We start from the raw sequence: 25,515 nt of genomic DNA on the forward strand, positions 1-25,515 counted from the left end.
TCCATTGATACCAGGAAATGAGTATATGGAAGGGAGCCTTGAGAAGGAAGGGGCGTTCACTAAAACAACATCCGATGCAGAACCCTCTTGTCTAATAATGAACAAGAAGAAATGGTACAGCACAATTCGAGTTGTCACTCGGTGTCTACCTTTCTTCTCCTGACTGTTCTTTTGTACCTTTCTTTGTCACTTTCCAGACTCTGTTCCTTGTCGGGTTCTACTGCACCACCTCCTTTTGCTGATTGTCACTTTTCTCTTTGTCCTCTTATAATGTTTAACAGTCTACCTTATCCCTGTAACTCCTGGTCTGTGGCCAACTGCTCTGGGTCTTTCCCCTATTTCTTTGTAGTTCTTTGATACGCCTATTACTTAGCTGTCTTTCTTTTCTAACTATTTCTATCTTTCCATATGTTCTCCCTCATCCATATGTCACTCTTTTCTTTTCCATATCTCTCCTTTTACCCTGCTGTTTTCTCACCAGTCTCTTCTCTTGCAGTTCTCCTTCCATTTCTTGTTGCTTCCTAAGTCTTTATTACTGGTTCTCCTCCTTCCTCCTTTTCTCTTTCTCTTGGTATGGTGCAGCTAAGTAAGCAGTGTGCTTTTCTGTCTTTGCCAGAGACTATCACCTCAGCACCCACCCTGCCTCATCTCATCCATGAGCCCCTCCGTTGCACCTGTTCAATGCAGGGTACTGGCTTTTCCTGCCCCAGTGGCGTTGGAGGTCATCCACCCCTGATGAAGGTTGTGACCGGTGACATCCTCGTGGACATCAGTGGACGTAATGTCTCAGAGTATCTCCTGTTCACATCTGATCGCTTCCGCTTGCACAGGTGAGGTGACTGTTGAAAAGGGGTATTCTTCTGGGCTCTCGTTCTCTTCCCCTCTGGAGTGCACAGGGTCAAAGGAAGCTTCTGCAACCATCCTCCAGCTCTGCTAAACAGGCCCTGGTTCTGGGGCATTTTGCTGCCAAGCCCACTGCAAGTATTGGGCATCACAGTGGCCATTACTTTTGGGTTGGAATTAATACATGAAATACAACAGCAGGTGAGGAATTTAAATCCATTATTCTGCCTATGTGTTGCTTACATGTAACACTCAGATCCTGCATATTTTATGGCCTTTAGGTTTAGGAGCGAGTTTGGTACCCTTTCCCCAGGCTGTAACCAGCACACAAGCACCCCAGGTATTGGGTATCTCCCAAGGGATGTTTATCCTCTTACCTCAAACACTAAAAAGGTGATGAACAAATGCATACAAGTAGTTTAAATCCATGGCAATCGCTCTGGGTAGCATTCCATTTCATAGTTTTTTGCTTGTTGTACTGCTCTAAACAAAAGCCTGCCTTATGCAAATAAGTACTGACCCTGCTCTTTGTGGGAATGCTCCATCAACGGCTCAACTAGCAATCTCATGCGACTTTGGGCCTTATTAGTCCTCGTCAGTGATGTATATCCTATCACACAGTCAGGAAGGGTCCCACATCCGGGCATTCTGTTACTCACTCAGTCAAATGTACACTCCCCCTTTACATTTACTCAAACTCAGTCACTCTTACTCACTTCACTGTCACTCAGAAACTACCACATTTTCTCAAACTCCAAAAAGAATATAGGTTCCTTACATCTGAAATATTACTTTGATATATGTACATCAGGAGGACTTTTACATCCAAATCTTTTCCATCAGGAGTCTCTTTACTTTGCATAATTTAAAGTGCTTTTATATTTATTCATGAATTTAATTACTTTAATTACTGTTTCTTAAAAAATATTTTATTGTATATTAATTTCTACAGGTGCTTAGCACACTACATATACATGTTAATTAATAATAGAATTTAATACTTTAACATGACTGCATTTATTAAAATTGTATTTATGGTTTTATTTTCTACATTAATTACTCAAGAATTAATATTATATTGATAATGCCCTTTTTAATGTATTATTCTATTTAGTTAAATGATTGTAACATAAGCTATCAATTTAAATCTAATTAAATTAATAGTGAGCATTTTAATTCCAATTCAAAATATGTAACTTATAATTATTAATTAAAATGGTTTTATACTATTACACACATAGAACTTTTTAAAGAACTTTTCAAAAACATTCTTCCCAAATTGCTAGTCACCTGAATCCTAAAAATCCCATCCCTCAAATCATACCCACTTCTGAACTATAAGACCCTTACCACAATAACACTCCCCATCACTGAATCCTAATAAAACCTTATCCTCAAGTTACTACCCACCCATAACCTCTAAAAATCCCTTACATCACAAAAGTGGTTCATCCGTGAACCCTAACAAAATCCGTACAACTCACATCACTACCCACACCAGAACCCTAAAAACCTTACCTCCAAATCACTACCCTCCACTGAGCTCTAAATAGCCCCTTACCCCTCAAGACTGGATCCATCCCTGAACCTCAAAAGAAAATGATACCCCACAAATCCCAACCCACCCCTGAACCCCCAAAACAACCTTACCCCCACAAATTATAACCTTCATCCTAAACTCTAGCAAAACACCTTACACCTCAAAATATTACCCATTCCTGAACTCTATAAACCAAAAAGGGTAAACTTCATTTTAAATATAATTTTAGTATTAATTAAATGCAGCTTAATTTCTTATGGCTATTTCTAACCATATATACTCACCTTGTTAATAACTCCAGACGCCAGACTGCATCAGGAGACTTTTTTCCAGCGTTGCTCCCGTTCGCCAGCATGTGACATCGTGATGCACCACATAGACTTAGTCCCCCTGAGTGACACCGGAGATAGATAGATAGATGTCCTGTTCTCAAGCTGTTCCTGTGAATAATTTTCTTAACTCTTAAAGTAGTAAAGGAAGTATAAATTGAACAAAATAAAACACAAGATGTTGAAGTGGTATTCTTTGAAATGTTGCCACTCTTGAACAGAGAAGTCGTGGGATGTCAAGTTGCCTTCCTGTTCCGGTCTCCTACAGAGGAACTCATTTGACAGTTTATCCCAGTGCACCCTGAGTTTCTGGGTCCATCAGCGATGCTGCAACAGCTAAAGGCTTTCAAGGAAGACTTGTTGCATATTTTCAGCACCAATTCTGGCTCCCTCAGTCACTGCTTTGGGCCCAAATGATCTGCAGAAGCCACCAGTCAGATTACCATTGGCAGATGCATCTTCTCTGCGGTCTGTGCTTCCTGACCTGGCTGCGGAGTTCACCCCGACTCTGGGTCTGACGCCCAACTAGTTGCCATAAACCACGCCTGTCACTGCCACGTTGACTAAGGGTGGGCGTAAAATCCGTTTCGCGGGCGAATTTGCAGATTTTCCACGATTTCGCGATCCGCGAATCTCGCGAAATCGCGGTAAAATCCGTGAATCAGCGGGGACGAATTTTCAGCCAAGCAAGGGTTACAGCAGCAGGTGCAAAAGTTGAACCTAATTTCTTTGTAACCTTTTACAAAAGGGTTACAAACAAATTAACTTCAACTTGGACACCTGCTGCTAATTGCTTCCTGGCGCCTTGTTGCCTACTTGCAACTATTCTCTGACTCTGCTCTGACCCTTGAAGCAGGGTCAGAGAATAGTTACAAGTAGGCAACGAGGCACCTGTCCAAGGAATTAAACCTCATCAGGAAGCACTTACAGATATAAAAAACAGGAAGAAGCGAGAGGATGGCAAATACACCCATTTTGAGTTGTCAGGAGGGGTTAAACTAAAAGAGACCTTTACAGCACAATTTTCATATGCATTTTGCTAAAAATAAAAAGCTGTATGTTCTGTAGGGGCAACTCCGGAATCTGGCCCTTCAGAGATCCGGTCTCTTTCTTTATCTCGTTATCTCTCTCCCTCTCTCTTTCCCTCTCTTTCCCTCTCTTTCTATCTATCTATCTATCTATCTCTATCTCCCTCTCCCGTAAACGACTGCATGGGTAACTTCGCTATGCAAGCGGCTCGCGAAGACGCAAAACTCCCCGCGAACACGCAAAAAACCCTGCGAACACGCAAAAACACAAAAATTCGCACAAATTCGCGAATTTTGCAGATCGCGAATTCGCAAATTTGCGGATCGCGAATTCGCAAAATTCGCCCATGCTTAACGTTGACACCATCTGTGCCAGAGGAGGGCCAAATTGTTTTTGTCTGACTCCGAGCTAAATCTGACAAACCCTCTACCGAAGCTGCATACCCCACAGCTTAGACACAGAACACAGTCAATATGGTTTAGATGTCAATAGCTGAGATGATGGGGATGTACCATCTCATTATTACAGTGACTACATATGATATATGGACCTTTTAGAGGACAGTGGGCTGGACATCTTCCCTTACACTATGTTGAGTTCCCCTGGCCATTCCACTGAAGCATAAGCCTCATCTGCTGTGGTCACCTGGCATGCACCTACAGTTTAAGATGGGGCAATAGCATGTTTGAGGCATATGAGCTGCAGATCGTACACTATGCGTTAGATCGCCACCTGGTGTTGGGCTCGGATGATTGCAGGTTGTTGTCTTCTTGGAGAAGTCTTTGTAGTCCCGATATAGGTAACTCATCCCTTGGACAATACTGCGCATGGGCATCGACTCCATCCTTAGATTGTTTTTTCCGCCACTCGGTTTGGATGAAAGTTTCTCCACTCAGGCTAGAGAAACTTTTTCAGCAACTTCGAAGCGCAAAAACTTCCGACAAACAATATCGACGTCGAATATACAACTTTCGACGCCATCAACTCTATTCCGGTTCATCGACGCGAGCCGCTGGGCCTATCTACGCCGTGCGGCCTACAACACATGGAAAGAACTCCGTTCAAGAAATGCCCGGTATGCCAGGCAAAATTTCCGCATAGCGATCATCACGAAGTTTGCAACCTCTGTCTATTGCCGGATCACAACGAGTCGACCTGCACAGCTTGTGCATCCTTCCGATCCAAAAAGACCACCCAGGATCGGAGGGCCCGTCGACACGAGATGAGGAGATCAGCCCCAGCACCGGAGAATATCTTCGATGACGAGGTTCCGCTCGTTACAGAAGAAGATTCGCCGGATCTCCAGATCATATCAGAGGCAGAGGCCTCTGACGACTCAATTCCATCATGTCAACCCGTGAGTACTTCTGCCCCTGCACCACATACGCAGCCCAAGCCAAAGGCGAAGGTCAGCTCTCTGCCCAAGGGGCCCAGTCGAGACCCAAGTGCTCCCTCCTAAAGCCCAGACTTCGATCTCAGCTCCGAGGAAGACAACCTCGCCTTCAGGTGCTTCAGCACCGAGCAAACCACACGTGCCGATTCCACCATCTCCATCAGCACCGAAGCCTAAAGATCCTTCGGCGCCAAAGCCAAAATACTCTTCGGCATGGAAACCGAAAGATTCTCCGACGTCAAAAGAGAAAGACCCTTCGGCACCGAAAACAAAGATCCTTCGGCACCGTAACCGAAAGATCCTTTGGCACCGCAGACTAAGGTGGTACCGAAAGAAGCTCCGGCTCCGAAGCCGTCGACTTCCAAGCCAGCGGCCGTCGCCTCAAAGCCAGCGAGGCCACCTTCCACTCCCGCTTCGGTGACAACACCCGCAAAGCCTAATTCTGAGGTTCCTAAGCCCTCGGACACGCCTGCCAAGCTGAAAACAACACCTTCGGCACCAAGAACTTTGCCACAGGACGCTGTAACACCTCCCAAGGCAAAACGACAAAAACAACCTCTGTCGGAACTGAAGAAATCGACGCCGAAGAAGTTTGTAGAGGAAGAAGAGGAAGAATTGTTCAGACAAGATCCTAAACAAAAGAGGATCTACATAAACCCAAAAACTGGACATGTAGGTGCTATACCTCATAAAGAGACACCTCCACCTGTGGTTCCTGCCAAAAAGGACTGTGCAACTTCCCCTATGCACCCTCCCTCTCCTGTATCTCCTTCCTCTCCTATCCCTCCTTACATATCACCTCAAATTTCTCCTGTCCCCTCTCCTGCATCCTCACATTCACCACAAACTGATGAGGAATATGACTTAGGTGGTGGGGAGGATCCACATGCAGACCCAAATACATATCCTTTAGATGAGGATATCTATACTTTTCCACCACCACATAATGTGCCTGATGTCCCTGATCCACAGCTATACCCATCAAAGCCTTCTCCTCCAGGGACAGGATTGGTTTTAATCACCTCTTACACAGAGCTGCTATCTACCACAATGTTACAATGCATTCTGATGACATTGAGGAGGATTTTCTGTTGGAAACTTTTGAGCCATCACACAGATCTACTCAAATTCTTCCCATGATCAAAGGAGTCATTAAGCACGCTCCTGAAATATCCAAAGATTCTGTACGCGCTAGGGTACTGAATCCAAAATAGAAAAGAAATATAGGCCTGCACCCTCTGATCCAACCTATATTAAAGGACATCCTCCGCTAGACTCTTTAGTGGTGTCCAATGCAAGAAAAAGAGTAAATTCACAGACTTCTGTTGAAACGCCCCCACCTGACAAGGAATCCAAAGTTATTGATGCGTCAGGTAAAAGAATAGCTGCACAAGCTACAAATATATGGCGCATAGCAAATACACAAGCCCTTCTCTCACGTTATGACAGGGCTCATTACGACCAATTAGAGACACTACTACAGCACCTCCCAGATCAATATAAAGATCAGGCAACTGAGCTCATTCAAGACGGCAAATTAATTTCAAATGCCTCAATAAAATGTGCACTTGATGTCGCAGACACAGATGCTAGAGCTGTAAATACTAGCGTAATACTCAGAAGTAATGCGTGGTTGCGCATTTCCGGGTTCAAACAAGAGGTGCAAACCACAATTTTGAACCAGCCTTTTAACCAAAACCAATTATTTGGCCCAGAAGTAGACACTACACTGGAGAAAATGAAAAAAGACACAGACACAGCAAAGTCAATGGGAGCTCTACAGTCCACACAGACTAGAGGTTCTTTTCGTCACTCCTTTTATAGAGGAGGCTCCAAGCAAACTGGAGCAGACACAACAAAGTCTTTCAAGACACAAACACAAACATCCTCTACCAAAGGGAATTTTAGAGGAGGATACAGAGGCAATAATAACAAGGGAAGAGGTCGCGGTAAGAACAGCAATCGCTCCTCCTCCACAACTAAACAGTGACTTCCCTCTGCTCCCCCAACAGCATTCCACTCCTGTGGGGGCAAATTAACACCTTTCCTGCCTGTCTGGAGCTCCATCACAACAGACATGTGGTGAGACAGATTATCCAACATGGCTACTGCCTAGAACTTACAGCAACCCCCCCAAACATACCACTCAGGCAGCGTCCTATGTCTACAGATCACCTGACTCTGCTTCAACAAGAAATTCTAGCACTTCTACAAAAAGATGCTATTCAACTAGTCCCATTAGAGGAACAGGGGACAGGGGTTTACTCGCTGTATTTTCTAATTCCCAAAAAGGACGGGACACTGAGACCAATTCTCGACCTCAGGCCCCTCAACCATTACATACAATCAGATCATTTTTATATGATCACTCTGCAACAAGAGCTCCCACTACTGCAACAAGGCGATTTTCTTTCCAGGCTAGACCTGAAGGACGCCTATTTTCACATCCCAATGCATCCTGCTCACAGGAAGTACCTACGGTTTGTGATACAAGGACAACACTATCAGTTCAAAGTCCTTCCGTTTGGTGTCACAACAGCACCACGGGTGTTTGACAAAGTGTAGTAGTAGTAGTGGAGAAGTGTGGCTCACTGGTTAGAGGAGGCATACCCTGAAGCAGAGGTCAGACCTGGGACCAGGGTTCGATTCCCGACGCGGCAGGGTCCACAGACTCGATAATTCTCGCTTCGGTGCCCACTCTAAGCACGAGTTCACACTATGCAGCTCTGGGCAACAAGCTTGCTTAATCTCCACAACGCCCCCCCCCCCACGGTGGGATGCCTGGCTCTCACCTTGGGGATGCCCAGTATGGGTTATCTCACAGGGTAAAGCCAGGACGGGTTCCCAATGCAAGCGCTGAGATGCCCAAGGGTAGTCGAGCGCTATATAAGAACATACATACATACATACATAGTAGCAGCACATCTCGGAATACAACAGATACATGTCTTCCCTTACCTGGACGATTGGCTCATAAAAGCCAATTCATTCCACCAATGTGTACAACACACTCAGCAGACAATTCAACTGTTGCACAACCTAGGGTTTACGATCAACTACACAAAGTTGCACCTAGAGCCTTCGCACGTGCATCAGTATCTAGGAGCTACCATAAACACATCTACAGCTCTAGCGTATCCCAGTCCAGCCAGGATACAGAGCATTCAAGCCTTAGTCTCCACTTTTCAGCACCAACAGTCTCTCCAAGCAAGGGTGTTCATGAGATTAATAGGCATGATGGCATCTTGCATCTTCATAGTACCACATGCAAGACTGCAAATGCGTCCATTACAGGAATGTCTAGCACAACAGTGGAATTAGGCTCAAGGTCGGCTTACAGACCTGGTGTTGGTGGACAGCCGCACGCATCGCTCTCTGCAATGGTGGAACACCAAAAACTTGACAAGAGGACGGCCGTTCCTCGAGCCTGTTCCGCAAATAGTGCTCACAACAGACGCAGTCCTCACAGGATGGATAGCCCATCTCTCACACCATACTACTCAAGGTCGATGGAACAACCAAAAAGAGCTGTTCCATATCAACCATCTAGAGCTGCTAGCGATATTCTTAGCACTCAAAATTTTTCAACTTCAAGTCCGGACGGACAATATGACAGCAATGTACTATATTCAAAAACAGGGGGGGGACACACTCTCTGCAACTGTCCCAGCTCGCACAGAACATTTGGAGATGGGCCATTCCTCAAAACATATATCTGTTAGCGGAACACCTTCTAGGGGTTCACAATCAGATAGCGGATCTGTTAAGTCGGCAGTCACATCAGATTCACGAATGGGAACTACATCCACAAGTTCTTCAACCATTATTCCAACAGTGGGGACACCCACACATAGACCTGTTTGCCACCCACGAAAATGCAAAATGCCCAACCTTCGCCGCCAGGTTCCCGCACCCACGGTCCGCGGGTAATGCAATATGGATGAACTGGTCAGGCAGATTTGCGTACGCTTTTCCGCCTCTCCCCCTCATTCCACTAGTGGTGCGCAAGCTCAAACAACAGTCTCTCAAGCTCATTTTAGTAGCTCCCACATGGGCACGCCAGCCGTGGTTCACCACCCTACTAGATCTCTCTCTGGTTCCACATCAGTTACAGCCCACACCCTCGCTGTTAACACAGAACCATGAAGAATTCAGACACCCAGACCCGAACCAACTGAATTTGGCAATCTGGCTCCTGAAGTCTTAGAGTTTGGTTATCTTAACCTACCACCAGACTGCATGAATATCATTAAAGACGCTAGGAAACCCACTACTAGAGCGTGTTATACCACCAAATGGAAAAGATTTGCAATATATTGCAAACATAATCACATTGATCCACTGGATGCTTCCATCCAAAATATAATTTGTTACTTTTTACATCTACAATGGTCTAATTTGGCATACTCTTCCATACGCCTACATCTTGCAGCAATTGCAGCCTATTTACAAAACAGACAACACCTGTCTCTTTTTAGGGTACCTGCAATCAAAGCATTTATGGAAGAATTAAAAAGAATAATCCCTCCCAGGCTGCCACCTTCCCCAGTAGGGAACCTACATCTTGTCCTTACCAGACTCATGGGACCCCTTTTGAGCCTCTACATAAATGTGAACTGCAATTTCTAACATGGAAAACTGCTTTCCTTGTTGCCATCACCTCTCTCAGAAGAGTAAGTGAAATACAAGCGTTCACCATACAAGAACCATTTTTTTCAAATTCATACTAATAAAGTGGTTCTCAGGTCTAACCCAAAGTTTCTCCCAAAGGTTATCTCCCCTTTTCACCTAAACCAATCTGTAGAGTTACCTGTGTTTTTCCAAAACCCAGACTCTGTGGCAGAAAGGGCTTTACACACGTTAGATGTTAAGAGAGCTCTGCTATAGAACATAGATAAAACTAAATCCTTTAGAAAGACAAAACAATTGTTTGTATCTTTCTCTCCTCCACACAAAGGCAACCCTATCTCTAAATGTGGGATTGCCAAGTGGATTGTTAAGTGTATACAGATATGCTATGAAAAAGCTAAACGCACACTAACAGTTCCTCCTAGAGCACACTCCACTCGCAAACTAGGAGCCTCTATGGTTTTCTTAGGAAATATACCATTAGAGGACATATGCAAAGCAGCAACATGGTCTACACCACACACCTTCACTAATATTGTGTTGATGTGCAAGCCAAGCAGCAAGCTACAGTAGGCAGGCTGTCCTTAGAACACTGTTTCAGACTACTGCAATGGATACAAGCGACCACCGCTACAGGAGACACTGCTGCACAATCGATGCATAGTGTACGATCTGCAGCTCATATGCCTCGAACGGAAAATGCTACTTACCAGTATGCATCTGTTCTTGGCATGTAGAGCTGCAGATTCGTACACGCCCTCCCGCCTCCCCGGACTTGTATCCATTCCAGTTCTCATCCTATTTAGATGCACACGCATGGACATCCCTTTTTTCTCTTCACTTCTACGAACTCCATCATTTCCCATCATGGAGAAAAACAATCTAAGGATGAAGTCTAGGCCCATGCGCAGTATTGTCCAAGGGAGGAGTCACCTATATCGTGACTACAAAGACTTCTCCAAGAAGACAACACCCTGCAATCACCCGAGCCCAACACCAGGTGGCGATCTAACGCATAGTGGACGAATCTGCAGCTGTACATGCCAAGAACAGATGCATACTGGTAAGTAGCATTTTCCTTTCAGTTTTCTGAACTCCCCTTCAGCCTCACCAGTGCCTCTCAGGAGTTCACAAAAGTGATGGCAGTTGTCACACCAGATCTTCTGAGGTCGGATATTCCAATCTTCCCCTACCTCTTCCCCTGAATATCGAAGATGGGCTCGCTACAGCCAGTTGTAGACAACCTCCAGATAACGGCAAACCTCACCTCTTTAGGTTCTTAATCAACTTGCCAAAGTCACAAATGACTCATTTGTAAAGGCTCCCGTTCAGGAAAGCTGATCCTCAAATTCAAGATGTTAGGGCTATGATTTTGATATTACACCCTCGGTCAGATGTCTCAGACTTCTTGGCCTTCTGCTGGTGACTACACCAGAGGACAAATGCAGGCTTTGCACTGGGGTTTGAAGTCTGTGGGCGCAGCACCACTGAAACCTGTTATACTCCATCCAGGTTTTTGAGGAGACTGCAAAAAACCTGCCATGAGGGCAGATAACTGCAATTAGACCAGCAGCAGACCCCTCTCTCTTCACTGTCACAGCTGATGATGGTGACAGATGCATTACTCCTGGGGAGGGGAGGACACTTGGGAGAGGTGGAGATCAGAGTTGAGCCAAGAGTGTGGTACCCATAAAATCTGGTCATGGGCATATGTCCTCTGATCAGAATGCCACTTCAGGAGGACCTTCTGTTGCAGCAGCAGGAAAGGGTCCTTCCCCTGGGCCTGCTTAATCTACATGTCCATGCATGGAAATTGAGTGGCAACAGTTGACCACTTTTGATCTCTGCACCGAAGTAGTGTCATCCTAAAAGCCAGGCATCTATCTACAAAATCTGTTTATGCAGGCCGCTGGGATATGTTTTTTGCTTCCTATCATTCGACCCATCAGATCATTGCAAGCAAAGTTGTGGAATATTTTGCATCTTTTGTACTCTCATTAGCCCAGCAAAGACTTGCCAACGTCATTAGCCCAGCAAAGACTTGCCAACGGTGCTGTTAAAGGTTATTAGTCTGCCCTTTCTACATTTGCCACACCAAATTTCTTGGTCAAATAATCAATTGTGATGTGTTTTCTTAAACATTTAGTTCATATATATATCTGCCCAAACCTTTTGCAGTGCCACAGCGGGACTTTAATTTGGTTTTCAAGCTCCCCGTGTTCTCTATTTGAGCCAATGCACATATGTGCCTTGTTTCTCCTGACTCTTAAACCAGTCTGTCTCATTGTGTTAACTTCAGTGCATCTCATGAGCAAACTGCAGGCTTTGTCTGTTAATCCTTCATATGCAAAAACAACATTTGATGGACAGAATGTAGAACAATGTCATACATTCACCCCAGGACCGAGATATGGGCCTATATCCATATTTTTTTTGTTCACCATGCCATTCCAGTTTGGACCCAGCCATATGCAAATCAGGCTTGACCCTATGCCTCATGGTTACAGTCCAGCCCGAACTGCCAAGCCAGGGCCTCCCTGGACTGGAAACAAGCAGCCTAGGGCTGGTTTCGGGCTTTAATTCCTCATCAGCCAGGATAGCTTGATTACAGTGGCATGGAGAGCACGGGACTCACGTCTGAGCATACCCGTCCCACTCGGGGTGACAGATGCAAAAACAACAGTTGAGGGACAGACTGCAGAACAATGTCATACATTCACCCCAGTACAGAGATCTGGGCCTAAATCCATCGTTTTTTGCTCACCATGCCATTCCAGTTTGACCCTAGCCATATGCGAATCAGTCTTGACCCTGTGCCCCATGGTAACAGTCCAGCTCGAACTGCTAAGCCAGGTCCTCCCTGGACTGGAAACGAGCATCCTAGGACCGGTTTGGGGCTTTCAGCCCTCATCAGTGAGGACCTGGCCTGGCAGTTTGGGCTGGACTCTGCACTCGTAAGTTTACAAGTCATAAGCAGGGCGGAATCTCAGTATAGCGCTGTGCAGAGTCACTGTGCTCGTACCTTTGAGCCATAAGTCCCTTAGTGAATTGCACCCTACGTTTTTTTGCATCTATTGCAAAATAAAACCATTGGATGGACAATCATTTTTTTGTTGGGGTCTGGGTTCTCAGGGACCATGAATGGTAAAGTGGTGAAGAAATTGACGTTGTCAAGGTGGATAGTCTTTTGCATGAAGATCTGCTACACATTGCCCAAGAATCATCCTCTTGAAGTACTGATGGCTCATACCACTAGGGCCAAGGCTGCTACCACTTTGTTGGCACGTGCAGTGCCAATTCCTTGAAATCAGTCAGACTACGGCAGGGACTTCAGTGCAAACGTTCACAAAGCACTATTGCCTTGGCAGCCCCATCCAATGGAGGGGCATTTAACCTATTTAGTCCTCCAGGACTTTTTGGACTGAGCCCACTCCACAGATCCTCCACTTTGAGAGGTACTGCTTTGATATCTATTCTAAAGTTATAGAATCTGAGATTACAAATATCCATCAGAAGAACAACTTAACTAATCTCAGGTAATTCTCTTTTTCTTGGATACCCTACTTAACTGCTGATTCCTTGCTGCTCTTCCACCTTTGCCTTCTATGGTTCGGTCTTTTCTTGGCATATAAAAATGTTCCAAATTCGAAATCTGCACACTGGTACCTCCCTTTGTTTTTGTGCTCTGCGTCCAAGGGTACAGAGTGAGTTGAGCAAGCAACTGACTGCACACAAGGGTGGGGCTTATTTGTGGCTCTGCTCCGTCACTCCGGAGCGGAATGAAGTCAATGCTCAGTCACACGGACCCACCCGATGGTGCAGGTGCACTGGTATGAAAATTTCCAGATTCATTCGGGCACCTTGGGGATATTCTAAAGCTGAGGAATTAGGCGTACGAATATCCACAAGAAAGAGTATTTCTGAAGTTAAGTAACTAGTTCAGTAGTGGCATTGCTGCTTCATGAAGACCTTATTGCTAGGTGAAGGACTCAAGGCATGAAAGATGTGAATCTTCGGATAGTACCAGTCAGATTGCTGAAGATGTCTTAGTTTATCAGACTGATATCCCTTAACGACTCCTTTGTCACCCCAGACAAAGCTAAGAAACGGGTTGTGGTAGTGGTTGCAATACCTGGGCTCATCTGCCAGATCCCCCCCGAGTGTGAGACAGTATAATTTCGTAACTTTGGCTTAGTGGTCAAACGCCAAGGTCCTGTTGAAAAGTCAGTATTTTGCAAAGTTATGAGATCCACAGTTGACAGATGACTTCCTTACATGGTGGAAACAAGGTTTGGAGGATTTGAATATGAGTTGCCTTAGTTCTGAAAACGAGATCCAATTCAGTTTTTTGGAGGCGCAGGGAGCTCAATCTGGCGTTGCTTATTTTGCATGTAAGCAGATTATTGTACTGATGGGCAATGCCACTGTCACATATTATGGTGTCGGGTTCTGCTCAGTGACATTGTGTGTAGAAGAAAAGATCTTAGCCTTGGTGCCATCTACTTTCATGTTACATGAAGACCGTGCTCAATTGGATATTCTGTCAGCTACACAGATCTCATCCCAAAAGGAGACTTTATCCAGATGTTGTGTCAAAGCCTATTGAGATGTGGACAGGTTCACACATTGAGTCTTTGCAACTCACTTTAATTCTGTGTTCAGTATTTGAAGATGATGCTCTCTCCTTTTAGCCTAGTGTTAGGCTCCCTCCATATTTCAGTTGTACAACTTTTCTTTAAAAAGATTCAGATTTCAACCCTTTTGATGCTCAAAAGTGAACCAAATGCATTTGTTATACTAAACTTTGTTTTCTCTCTGAGAAGGGGATAATCGCAACTGCCATTGCATCAATTTGTTCTTTCATAGAAGACGGAAAAGTTAGGTCTTCATTTGAGCAGGAAAGCATTGGGAAAGCTGAGGACCATTAGGTCTTCTATTTCTTCTGATGTAGTGTATATCCTGTTGGATGTTTGGTGCAAGTGTACAGGAGAAGTTGGTTGAGATTTTCTACTAGTATATTCAGAAACCTGTTGACCCAATTGTAAAAACATTTTGTCTGTGGTGCTGAATGATTTTATGCATGTTTCCTGGGAAAGATCTGTCTGACGGCATTTACCACGAGGAGTAATTTGACTCTATTTTTAACAATACTGATCCAGCACACAAACTGTTATTTGTAAATATATACAGTAATAATCAAAGTTCATGAATCACAATAGAAAAACATTCAGTAGAAGAATCTGGGATGTTTTTAGAAGTTCAATCTTTATTTGGTTCTTCACAAATGTAGCCAACGCGTTTCGTCCTCCACGGACTTCTTCAGGGCAAATAGAATGAACTCTTCTTGGGAATAAGTATAAACGTATTCTTCCATCCAGTCAAATCACCGTTTAAAAAAAAAATATCTTCTCTTTTTAAGTGAAAGACACTTCAATTTCACAAACAGGGTCACTCGGGTCAGATAGCCCAATGTGGCGGAAAATTTGGAAAAGTGGTTTAAGCCGGCTCCATCGCATGGCGTCTTCCGTTGTAGCGGAACGTTGTACTTGAAAAGAGAAGATATTTTTTTTTTTAAACGGTCTTTTGACTGGATGGAAGAATATGTTTATACTTATTCCCAAGAAGAGTTCATTCTATTTGCCCTGAAGAAGTCTGTGGAGGACGAAACGCGTTGGCTACATTTGTGAAGAACCAAATAAAGATTAAACTTCTAAAAACATCCCAGATTCTGCTACTGAATGTTTTTCTATTGTGATTCATGAACTTTGATTATTACTGTATATATTTACAAATAACAGTTTGTGTGCTGGATCAGTATTGTTAAAAATTGTATGTTGGAACAATTTATTGTGCTAGGAGATTTAGGGGAATAGAATCTCCGATCCGTGGCACCATAAAAAAGAACGAACAAGGCAGTACTCAGGATAGGTGCAATTGTGCTTAAAACCCCTTTCCCCAATTCTTTTGTTCTCAAATTGAGTAATTTGACTCTACTTTTCATCTGTTAGAGGAAGTCTAATGATTCTTCATTCTTTGAGATTTATATGCTATCTTAGTGTTTGAAGGAATTGGTAAACCGATTTCCACTGGCACCTAATACACAGCTCAGTGGGACCTAAACTTTTTGTTGAGGCTCAATCGAGACTTTGTGCAGTTGCCATGAGAAGAACTTTTTTATGGCAACTACGCTGTCCTAGAAAGGTGAGTCCACAGCAACCTTTGTCAGTAGATTTTACGTACATTTTGTTTCCAATTGGACAAATGTTCTGAATGGTAAAGTGAGATTTTCTTCTCACAGTGGTAACAAATTTTGTTCTGAACCACTAGTGCCTCCACCCAAGGCAGAGACTGCACAGATTAGTCTCTCAAACACTATGGGGTCCATTAGGATGTAGGGTGGATGGCCACCGCCCGCATGGCGGTAGCGATCTGCCCCACATCCTTCTCCGCCAGCCACCCATTTCCCCCCGCCATATTAGTATGGCTTGGGTACCGTTGCGGACGGGACTACCGTCTGCTCCTTTTCCGCCCGGTCGACAAGTCAACCGGGCAGATAAGGGTTTAATATGGTGGCGGTGTCTGCTCAACACCTCCATCCATATTAGCGTGGGTGCGGAGACATGCCTTTCAAAGGCATGAGGAATTCGTTTACGGGGGCCTGTTGCGGGCCCCCAGGGTATTGGGGGGGTGGGAGGTGCACATGGGGGGTACCTATGGTACACCCTGCATTGTCATGGACATGGTGGCACCTCGCTGTGCCTGTCACCTTGTGCATGACAATGCACACAGTGCATTCCCAGCATTGTGGTGGGCGGTGCTGTGAGCACACCCCGCCACAATACTAGGAATGGAGGATGCCACGGTGGCAGTGGCATCCTAATCGCCGGTGCGGGACCGCCGCACCATTGGCGGCCGGTCCCAGCACCAGTCTGCCCGCCATTCTAATTTATTTATTTATTTTCTTATATAGCGCAGGATTCGACCCCCAAAGGGGTATCTCCGCTAATGGGCCCCTATATTTGGAGGTGTAACATGCATAGGGTGGATAGACAGCTGATTATTGCCAAGGACAGTGCTACTAAGGGCATGACTATAATAAAACAGACAATGTTACTTTTTGTTATGTTCTACCCGTCCAAGGCTCCACGACCTGGCTTCTTGGTGCTAGGGAAAAAGATCATTAATCCACAACATTCTATCTGCAGAATTTTGGAAACCAAATTATCTTTAGCCTGCTTCTGAAGTATAAATGGTCTTCCTGTAAATTTCAGTGATAAGTGGAATTAATGCCAAAGGTAATCGGCTGAACACAGAAAAAACTCCCACTCCTTTTGTTATGGAATTTTAGGATGCAAAGTTGACAGTAATCACAGAATAGTACGAGGCAGTCGACCAGACTTTCCCTGAAAACACAATTTTGCATTCTACCCAAGGCAGAGTAGACACTGCAGTATTCTTAAGGATTGTACCTCTGCAGGAAATTTGCAAAGCAAAGTTGTTCCCTCAGAAGGTTGCAGAAGTTTTGTTTGACCAAATGGTGGATCACCATATTTTTCGTCTTCATCTTGGTTATCAGAGGTTCCTTCATCCGAAGTACTATTAACCGATTGTTCAAACATCAAGATTCCTCAGCGGTAAGAGTATTATTTAGAAAAAAACGTGACCCGTTGCTAGGGTAGCTGGTTATACTGGATACAGAGTTCCATGTTAAGAATCTTTATTGCCCTCCTCACTGTCTTTGGCGAGGGGTAGATACATGCAGGTAAGTTGTCTGCTGGTCTGGAGAGCACAGGGAACTAATGCTTTCAGGTGAGGCTATGCAGTATATGCACAAATGTGTCATGAGGTGATGTTGGTGTCATGCTGTACCCTTGAACAGGAGTAGTGGCCCACAGCAGTGACCGCATGTAATGTTTCCAGAGCTTTGGGGAGATACATTTACTACGGAGGGAGCACAGTGTCCATAGAACACGTTTTGTTTCAGAAGGTACATAGTTTGTTCTTCCCTGGGTTTACCTTTGAATCTTGGCGATTTGATTCATTTTTGAGAATTTTTATATAGGTTATCCACATTCCTCATAACATATATGTCTAATGTTGTTTTTCTACTTTATTTTGTTTTGCACTTTTACACACCACCCAGTAGTTTTTATTATGACTGTGTGTGAATGTCATTATTTGGTAGAAATTGCATTTTTTACAGTTCAATATAGCCATTGTGTGGGTGACGCCCCCTCCCCCCAAATAAATGTAGTCACTACTATTACCCATTTTAATGGTAGCATCTGGCCTGCCTATGTTTATCAGAGTGAGATAAATCCAAAGATGACCAGCGATGAGTGTGTTTTATGTATGTGGGAAAGCAGGAGTTTGGATTTTTCATAATACTATAATGTATCTCCTTTACAGATATGGGGCTCTGACTTTTGGTAATGTCCAGCGATCCATCCCAGCATCGTTTGGAGTGAATGCTCCTCCTATGGTTCGGAAGATTGCCGTCAGAAGGACTGCTCAGGTAGGGCAGGCAGTTTGTACTGTTTTAAAAACATTGGGTAGGGTCTTATTCCAGCATCCCCTAAAACACTGGCTAAATAAATTGAGGAAGCCCCTGAGAAGTGGGGCCCTCTAATATTCAGGCCAATCATGCTTTTATCATATCCCATTGATGCTAAGGTTTACTGGTACTCACAAAATGGCTGCCTTGTATATTCCTTCTCCAGGGATTAAGGTGAGAAATGTTTCCGCGACATGACGAATAATACTAAGCTGTAATGGTTCGCTCTAGCATCTACACCAAGGGCTCCATTGAGGGGGGATTTCTGGTTAACTTCAAATTAACAATTGAATATATATCTTGTTCATTACAGGGAGGGATAAAATGTGATGTATCAAATCACATTAAGCAATTGTAGATGAGTGTGTGGCGTTAGGTAGGGTGGCGATGGTCCCAGAGTCGACTAATGAACAGAGTTTTCTATGTACTTTTGTGTGCTTGTGATTTGAACCACTCGCTGATAGTGTAATATCTCATTGTTGTTCCTGCCTCTTGATGGGTTATGCGCCTTTGGCAGAAATTGCCTTTTTGAAGATATAAACATAATATTTTTGACACACGTAATGCTGGCAGAAATTTCTGAACTGTTCCGTGTCTTATTGTCAGTGTCTATAAACACTTTCTGCCGGTTTGTGATTCTTTCCCTTGCAAAACTGAACAAGCAAGATTTTTTTTTTTCCTAAACAAATATTGAAGTTTCCACAAATCATAAGTCTTGCAAATCTGCAGAGCTGGACATGGTACCTAAATTCCGTGGAGAGCGCTCCACCTGGTGAGGAAGATTACTCTCAGAAATTAGTTGCAGATAAATTAACATAAGCTATGTTTACCCTTGAAATATGCTGTGTCCCCACCTCACTCTTCAATCTTTCCCTCTTTATGTAATATGTATGTTATTTTCTTTTTTTTTTTCTCGTACACTGTTGTTCCTAATGGTTGTTTCTGGATTATTTCTCTCTTCTCCTGACTGATGTTTCACTTTTCTCCTCTTTCCTTCTCTTTTATACCCTTCTGATTACCTATGCTCTTCTTTCAATGTACTCTTTTCTTTTTTCTTCATTGTGTATACTTTCATCTTCCCCTCCTGGTTTTTTTTTCTCTCTAATCCTTCTCTATGATTCCAGATCTTCTACAACAATAAGGGCTACCACAGTATGCCTACATTCCTGAACACCTTGAATAACGCCATCCTGCGCGCTAACCTGCCCAAGAGTCGAGGCAACCCTGCTGCCTATGGTGAGACATTTGCGCAATTTCCGCCTGGTTTTGTGACTGGAAGTTCACTGTTTATAAGGCAGTTTTAGGACACAGCTTACGGGAGGCCACACTACATTGGCAAGGCGTTTTATAGATTTATTGATAACTGAATTGGCTTTATGGTCCTTGTATTGGTATAACACAAGCTCCTCCAAGTTGAAGTTCAACTGGTGTAGATACCTCATTAGCGTCCGGCTACAACCGCTGCCCTTCCACGGCTGGTACCAGACACCTCTCTGCTAACTGATGTCAATGCAAATCGCGTCCAGCTCTTGCAATTCTGGAGTGAAACTCCACTAACCTCTCCTAAATTATTGCAAGCTAAGCTGCTGGAGCGTCTGCCGTTCCATGACAGGGCACTCATTCTTCCTTGGCAGTGCACCCTCATGCTGATCTTTAGTGCCCACCTTCAGTTGTTACGCTAGTGATAGTAAACTTCACCTCTCCTTAAATAAATTGTGCTGAGGGGTTATATTTTGTCATACCTGCAATATAAACTTGCTTCATTCCTGCATTCTTGGCCACTAACATAATGCTGTTCTGGAATAGCATGGGTGTAGCGGGTTAGGACATTGGTGTAATGCGAGAGATTCATCTTGTTCACTGTTACAATGTTCTCAATTAGCCAGACAATTACATAGAAACATAGACTGCACCAAAGCCATGGGACAAAGAACTTGTCCTAGTGGAAACCCTCAAATTTAGCCAATTTTAATTGCATTTGATATTCCTTGAGCATCAGTTATTTCCAGTCCAAAGAGATCTTCATGCAGATTTCTCTTTCAGGGATCACTGTCACCAATCACCCAATGAACAAGACCAGCGCCAGCCTGTCTCTCGACTACTTGTATGTATCCAATGCACTTCCTAGGTCTAACACCATAAGCAGTCACAGTATCATTGTTGTTCTGGTGTTTTTTTACTCTGACAGAATCGGATAGAGAGATTGCTAGTGTGCAAATGTGTGAAAGGGTTGTATTCATGGATCATATGTTTCTCTGCCTCATTATATCGTGTATAGAACTGCTGTTGCTTGTATGTAGTTCAAATATCCATATATTCCATTACGCGATCGACAATTAAGCAGCTTGACAGGCCCAGGATATTCCTGTTCTGGGTGGCAAAAAGATGCCGGGTCACGTTAGGTACACTGAAATTGGACTGGGTGGAGGGTGGTCTAGCTCTACACGGCCTAGAGCTTTATTACATAGCATCTTCGCTTACACACGGGGCCGCACCAAGAATATGGGACTCTCTCCCACCCATCATTAGAAGAATCCCTTCTCTGGCATGCTTCAAGAAGGAATCCAAAACCTTCCTTATGGGTAAATTCCTCGTTTAACTTCTGCCATCAACCACCACTAAGACCCTGCTTAACTTCCGGATTTGGCCCCCCCCCTGACTACCTAGTCTCCCCAACCCCCCAAGATACCGGGGGCCCGTCTTGTGTTATTGTAAATATAAATTGTACATACGTGTCCTTCTATCCATTATATTTCCAGCACTGTATGTATACTATGTGATGCTAAGCCTTTTGTATAACTCTATGACTCCTGTAAAGCGCTCCGATACCCTAACGGGTCAAGTTTGTGCTCTATAAAACACTAAATAAATAAACACAATGCCAACTGATGTTCAGAGGAAGATAGCTGGGAGAGGATGCTCCTAAACAGATCCCTAACAGATGTTTCTCTGGTAGTATTACTCATGAGAGGCAGATATATTCCCCCTAATTGTTCTTATAATGTGCAGTCAGACAGTAAAGGCTTGGAAGGCTCAGATAGAGTCCTCCGATTGTCCTTATCCTCAAAGGCCCTGGAATCGGGATCTGTACCCCAATTTAAGCCTATAATTCATGATATGTGGAGAAGTGTGGCTCACTGGTTAGAGCAGGCAGACCCTGAAGCAGAGGTCAGACCCGGGACCAGGGTTCGATTCCCGACGCGGCAGGGTGTTGAGCTCAAATGTCCACGGACTCGATAATTCTCGCTTCGGTGCCTGACCTAATCATGGGTTCACACTCTGCAACTCTGGGCATTAAGCTTGCTTAATCTCCACAACGGCCCCCCTGCGGCGGGATGCCTGGCTTTCACCTTGGGGATGCCCTGTAGGGGATATCTCACAGGGAAAAACCAGGACGGGTTCCCAAGGCAAGCGCGGAGATACCCCTTCGGGGGTCGATTCTGGCGCTATATAAGAAATGCAACAATAATAATAATAATAATATGTCTACAGTCGGTGCCTCACCCTAGGGGATTTATATCCTAAAGAGATCTTTGGTTCCTTTCATGGGGCACAGCCTAAGGGATTAATATCCAAAAGAGACCCATGTTTCCTTTTCTGGGGTACACCCTACCGGATTAATATCCTAAAGATACCTTGTTTCCTTTTCTGGGGCACAGGTGGCATTGGGGGTCAGACCGCGGAAGTTCCTTCTATGTGCTAAGCTAACAGTGACCACTGGGGAGATTTGAACAGAGTTAATGAAAACATCCAGTCCCTCATGCACGCTTGAGGCATTATTAGAACTGGGATTTGGGTATAGGATGGCATCACAACCATAGTGTCCTGAAAGCCGAAAGGAGAGCAAAACACCTTTGATAGCTAGACAACGATAAGAGGAAGACTTCCAGGACGGCTTATGGATGGGGAATGGAAAATGGCTTGTGATCTGTTGGGTGGCATTTCAAGTAATGCAAGGTTTACCTTTCTGCACTTCAACATTCTACTTTGCATGCACTTGGCCCCATTAAAACTTAACAAACTTTATCCCAAGATATCCTCTTCCTGCCCCAAGATGTGAGGTATCAGAAGCCTTGTATATACACATGGGCTGGTTCTGTGGAATAAGAGTGAGTGATTATGAGAGAGTGATAAAGAGGCCGCGCACAACAAGGGGCATGGAGTTGGAGGTATCAGGCAAGCAATGCTTACTGGGCATTGTCCCTATACCTAAGAAAGTTAAGACCCTACATATATTTTCAGTCTTGGGAATAGGGTTGGAAAAATGCTAGCTAGCTATTCACTGGAGCCACTAATATGGCCTTATCAAAGAAGCATGGGAAAAAATGTAATAGAAAGTACTTTCCCAGAGAAGTCCCACTTGAGAGCGGCTAGGATGGATGATAAGGCAGCGAAGAGTTTGGATATGATGCATTGACTGAAAGATCCTCCACACACTAGAACACTATAGAGAGTTAACATGCAGCCCAGTATAGAGGAAATGGCCTGCTTAAGTAATTAACCTTCAAATTAGTAATAGCGAGATGAAGCGTGGAAAGTTTATATATATTTTATATATATATATGTATATAACATTTCCATGCTTCATCTCGCTATTACTAGTATGAAGGTTAATTCCTTAAGCAGGCATTTTTCTCTATACTGGGCTGTATGTTAACTCTCTATAGTGTTCTAGTGTGTGGAGGAACACACACACACGAACACGCAAACACACGAACACACACACACACACACACACACACTTCTTTTATATCACCCCTCGCTGTATACTTCAATGCAAAGTTTACTCCACTGCATAAACTGGAATGTTCGGCTAGTATAAATATTGCAGTATGATTGTTTGTAAAGAAATAGGAGGAGATTTTCGAGAGATAAGTTGGATGTGACCAAAGAGTTACCCAGAAGCCTTGGAGAGGAGTAGGTGCCGGCTTGCTCATCTTTTAATCTTAAAATGCTTACACTTAAAGCAACTGGAACAGAGTTCTAGTGTGAAAAACTACAATGTTGAGATTGTCGCCAAATCCTTCTGCTTCGGCTGGCAGATGATTGGGAGGCTACAGTAGACTGGCCTTTGGTGTCGGTCTACTTCTTAGCTCCGTGCTTTATTCTTTCAGTGCTGATTAAGGTCTGTGCTTCTTGTTTTATCTGAATTACATCCTAGTTTAGTTACATACTTCCGTGATGTAGAGAGAATACATGTGATTGTGTGGTCAGCCTTTTATTATCAATAAAATGAGCAACATAGAGTTGAAGTGAGCATGCACTTTACAAATCCGATATTTTGTTATTAGTGAGGCACTGGGGGTCCCTTTAAGCTCTTTCTCTCCTCTGGTGGGAGGGTGGCTTGAGAAATAAATACAATTCCATGGTCATTCCATACTCTGCCTTCTGGTGGGATTCCTTTAAGACTGGAGAATGGAGGGGAGTCTGGGGTAACTCTGGGCTTAGTTTGCGTAGTAGTGCTACGCGAAGTGCACTACGCACGCTACGCGAACTTCGTAGTGCGGTAGGGAAATGCTGTTCGCACTGATTGCACAGTGCTGGATGCTTGTCTGCACTGTGCAATCCTTGCAAACGGCATCTTGCACAGTGCAAGCAGTTGTTTTCTGCCGCTCAAGTAGATTTGTACTGGAGCAGCAGCTTTCTCAACCCGGACTGGTAGTTTCTCATCACGAGCGGTCGCGAGCATACGCGACGACTAGCAATGAGAAACCTGACCTCCCCGCGTTGAGAATCTCGCTGGGAGGTTTATTTCCCACACTCTCGATCGGCAACTTGATATTGCTGATCGCGAACGAGGAAAAAGTCTCGCCGGGATGTTGATTTTGCTCGCTCGCGGTTGCCAACTTGGCGTTGAGGACCGCGAGCAAGCAAAAAAGGCCCGCTACACGTTTTTGCACTGTGCTACATGCAATTCGTGTAGTAGCGAAAACTACGCACACTCCGCTAGCGTAGTACTACGCCCAGGGTTAGTCTAGGGGCCACATAAACCTTACTTCCTGTTGTCATGCATGCTCCATTCGGCCTTTGATGCTCATTGTTCTGCTTTCTCCATCAGTGGTTAACCCTTGCACTAACCTGGCGGTGGATGAGGAAGGGGCTTTCAGCTTCCATGCCTGTGCAGTGGAAGTAAATTCTATGAAGGCAGGGAAGTAAGTCCCATGAATACACAATATGACTCCTTGTCATCATCATCATCTTTCCTTCAGGCTACAAGGCACAGATGTGGTGATCGCCATCTTCATCATCGTAGCGATGTCCTTTGTGCCAGCGAGCTTTGTGGTATTTCTAGTTGCAGAGAAGTCTACAAAGGCCAAGCATCTGCAGTTCGTCAGCGGCTGTAACCCAGTCATCTATTGGTTGGCCAATTATATTTGGGATATGGTGAGTGCAAATATGTCCCTATTCAAATATTCACTTCATAGGACTTTTTGACAATAGACTTTAAGCCCTGCTTATACATTACATGGGTAAAGACAGTTTGCGGAATGGGGTTGATGTTCAGGAGTCTTGTATATTGTGAGTGGCATGAGATCACAAGTTCCTTCTTGACCAAATACCACACAAAAATAGCTCCAGGAGTAACTTCAGGTGAGGTATGTCTTCTAAATGTTTTTGTCTTACCACTGTACATCTAATCCATCATCTATTTTGGTTGTAGCTTTGAGAGCGCATGCCTGCATACATTCTGAGATGCGGGGGAGGGGGTAACAGTATTGGAAAAAAGAAAGCAAATGTTACAATTTCTACTGTTTTGATCATGTGCCCAATTGCTAAGCAACTCTGTGGCCAATAAATATGCGTAGTATTGTGTATAACATTCAAATGGAGCTACTTTTTCAACATTTGATTATCTGTATTGAGCATTGTGTAATTGCATCAGTAGAATTTGATTCCTGCTTATGTTTACTGTCCACAATGTGGTATGTTGAGGGCATCTTATTTCTTAAGTGACCATACCGTTACCATGCTTTGAAATTCCTAGGGCAACATCAACATATTTTCAAACAAAACATTAACATGGGCTGTGCTCACAGGTCAGTATAGAACGTAGTGGTCCCAACACTATTACATCCATACAGTGTGACAGAAAGACAATGCAGTGATATAATAAACAATGACTCAAAAAGGGAATTCAATAGTGCTCAAGTGTTATTTAATGACACCAAACACATGATGCAGAATTTTCGATGAAATA

General features: G+C 44.1%; 1 protein-coding gene across 1 annotated transcript in view; it reads left to right on the forward strand.

The window, feature by feature from the left end:
- Positions 1-25,515, forward strand: part of ABCA2 (ATP binding cassette subfamily A member 2) — a 696,743-nt gene that overhangs the window by 565,094 nt on the left and 106,134 nt on the right. Inside the window, exons 31-35 of the mRNA XM_086921159.1 lie at positions 617-830; positions 18,173-18,278; positions 19,442-19,553; positions 20,361-20,421; positions 24,527-24,701. Coding sequence (XP_086777285.1) covers positions 617-830; positions 18,173-18,278; positions 19,442-19,553; positions 20,361-20,421; positions 24,527-24,701 — 668 coding nt within the window. The remainder of the gene's footprint in view (positions 1-616; positions 831-18,172; positions 18,279-19,441; positions 19,554-20,360; positions 20,422-24,526; positions 24,702-25,515) is intronic.

Source organism: Lissotriton vulgaris, chromosome 5 (assembly GCF_964263255.1).
Source record: "Lissotriton vulgaris chromosome 5, aLisVul1.2, whole genome shotgun sequence".
Classification (NCBI taxonomy): Eukaryota; Metazoa; Chordata; class Amphibia; order Caudata; family Salamandridae; genus Lissotriton; species Lissotriton vulgaris.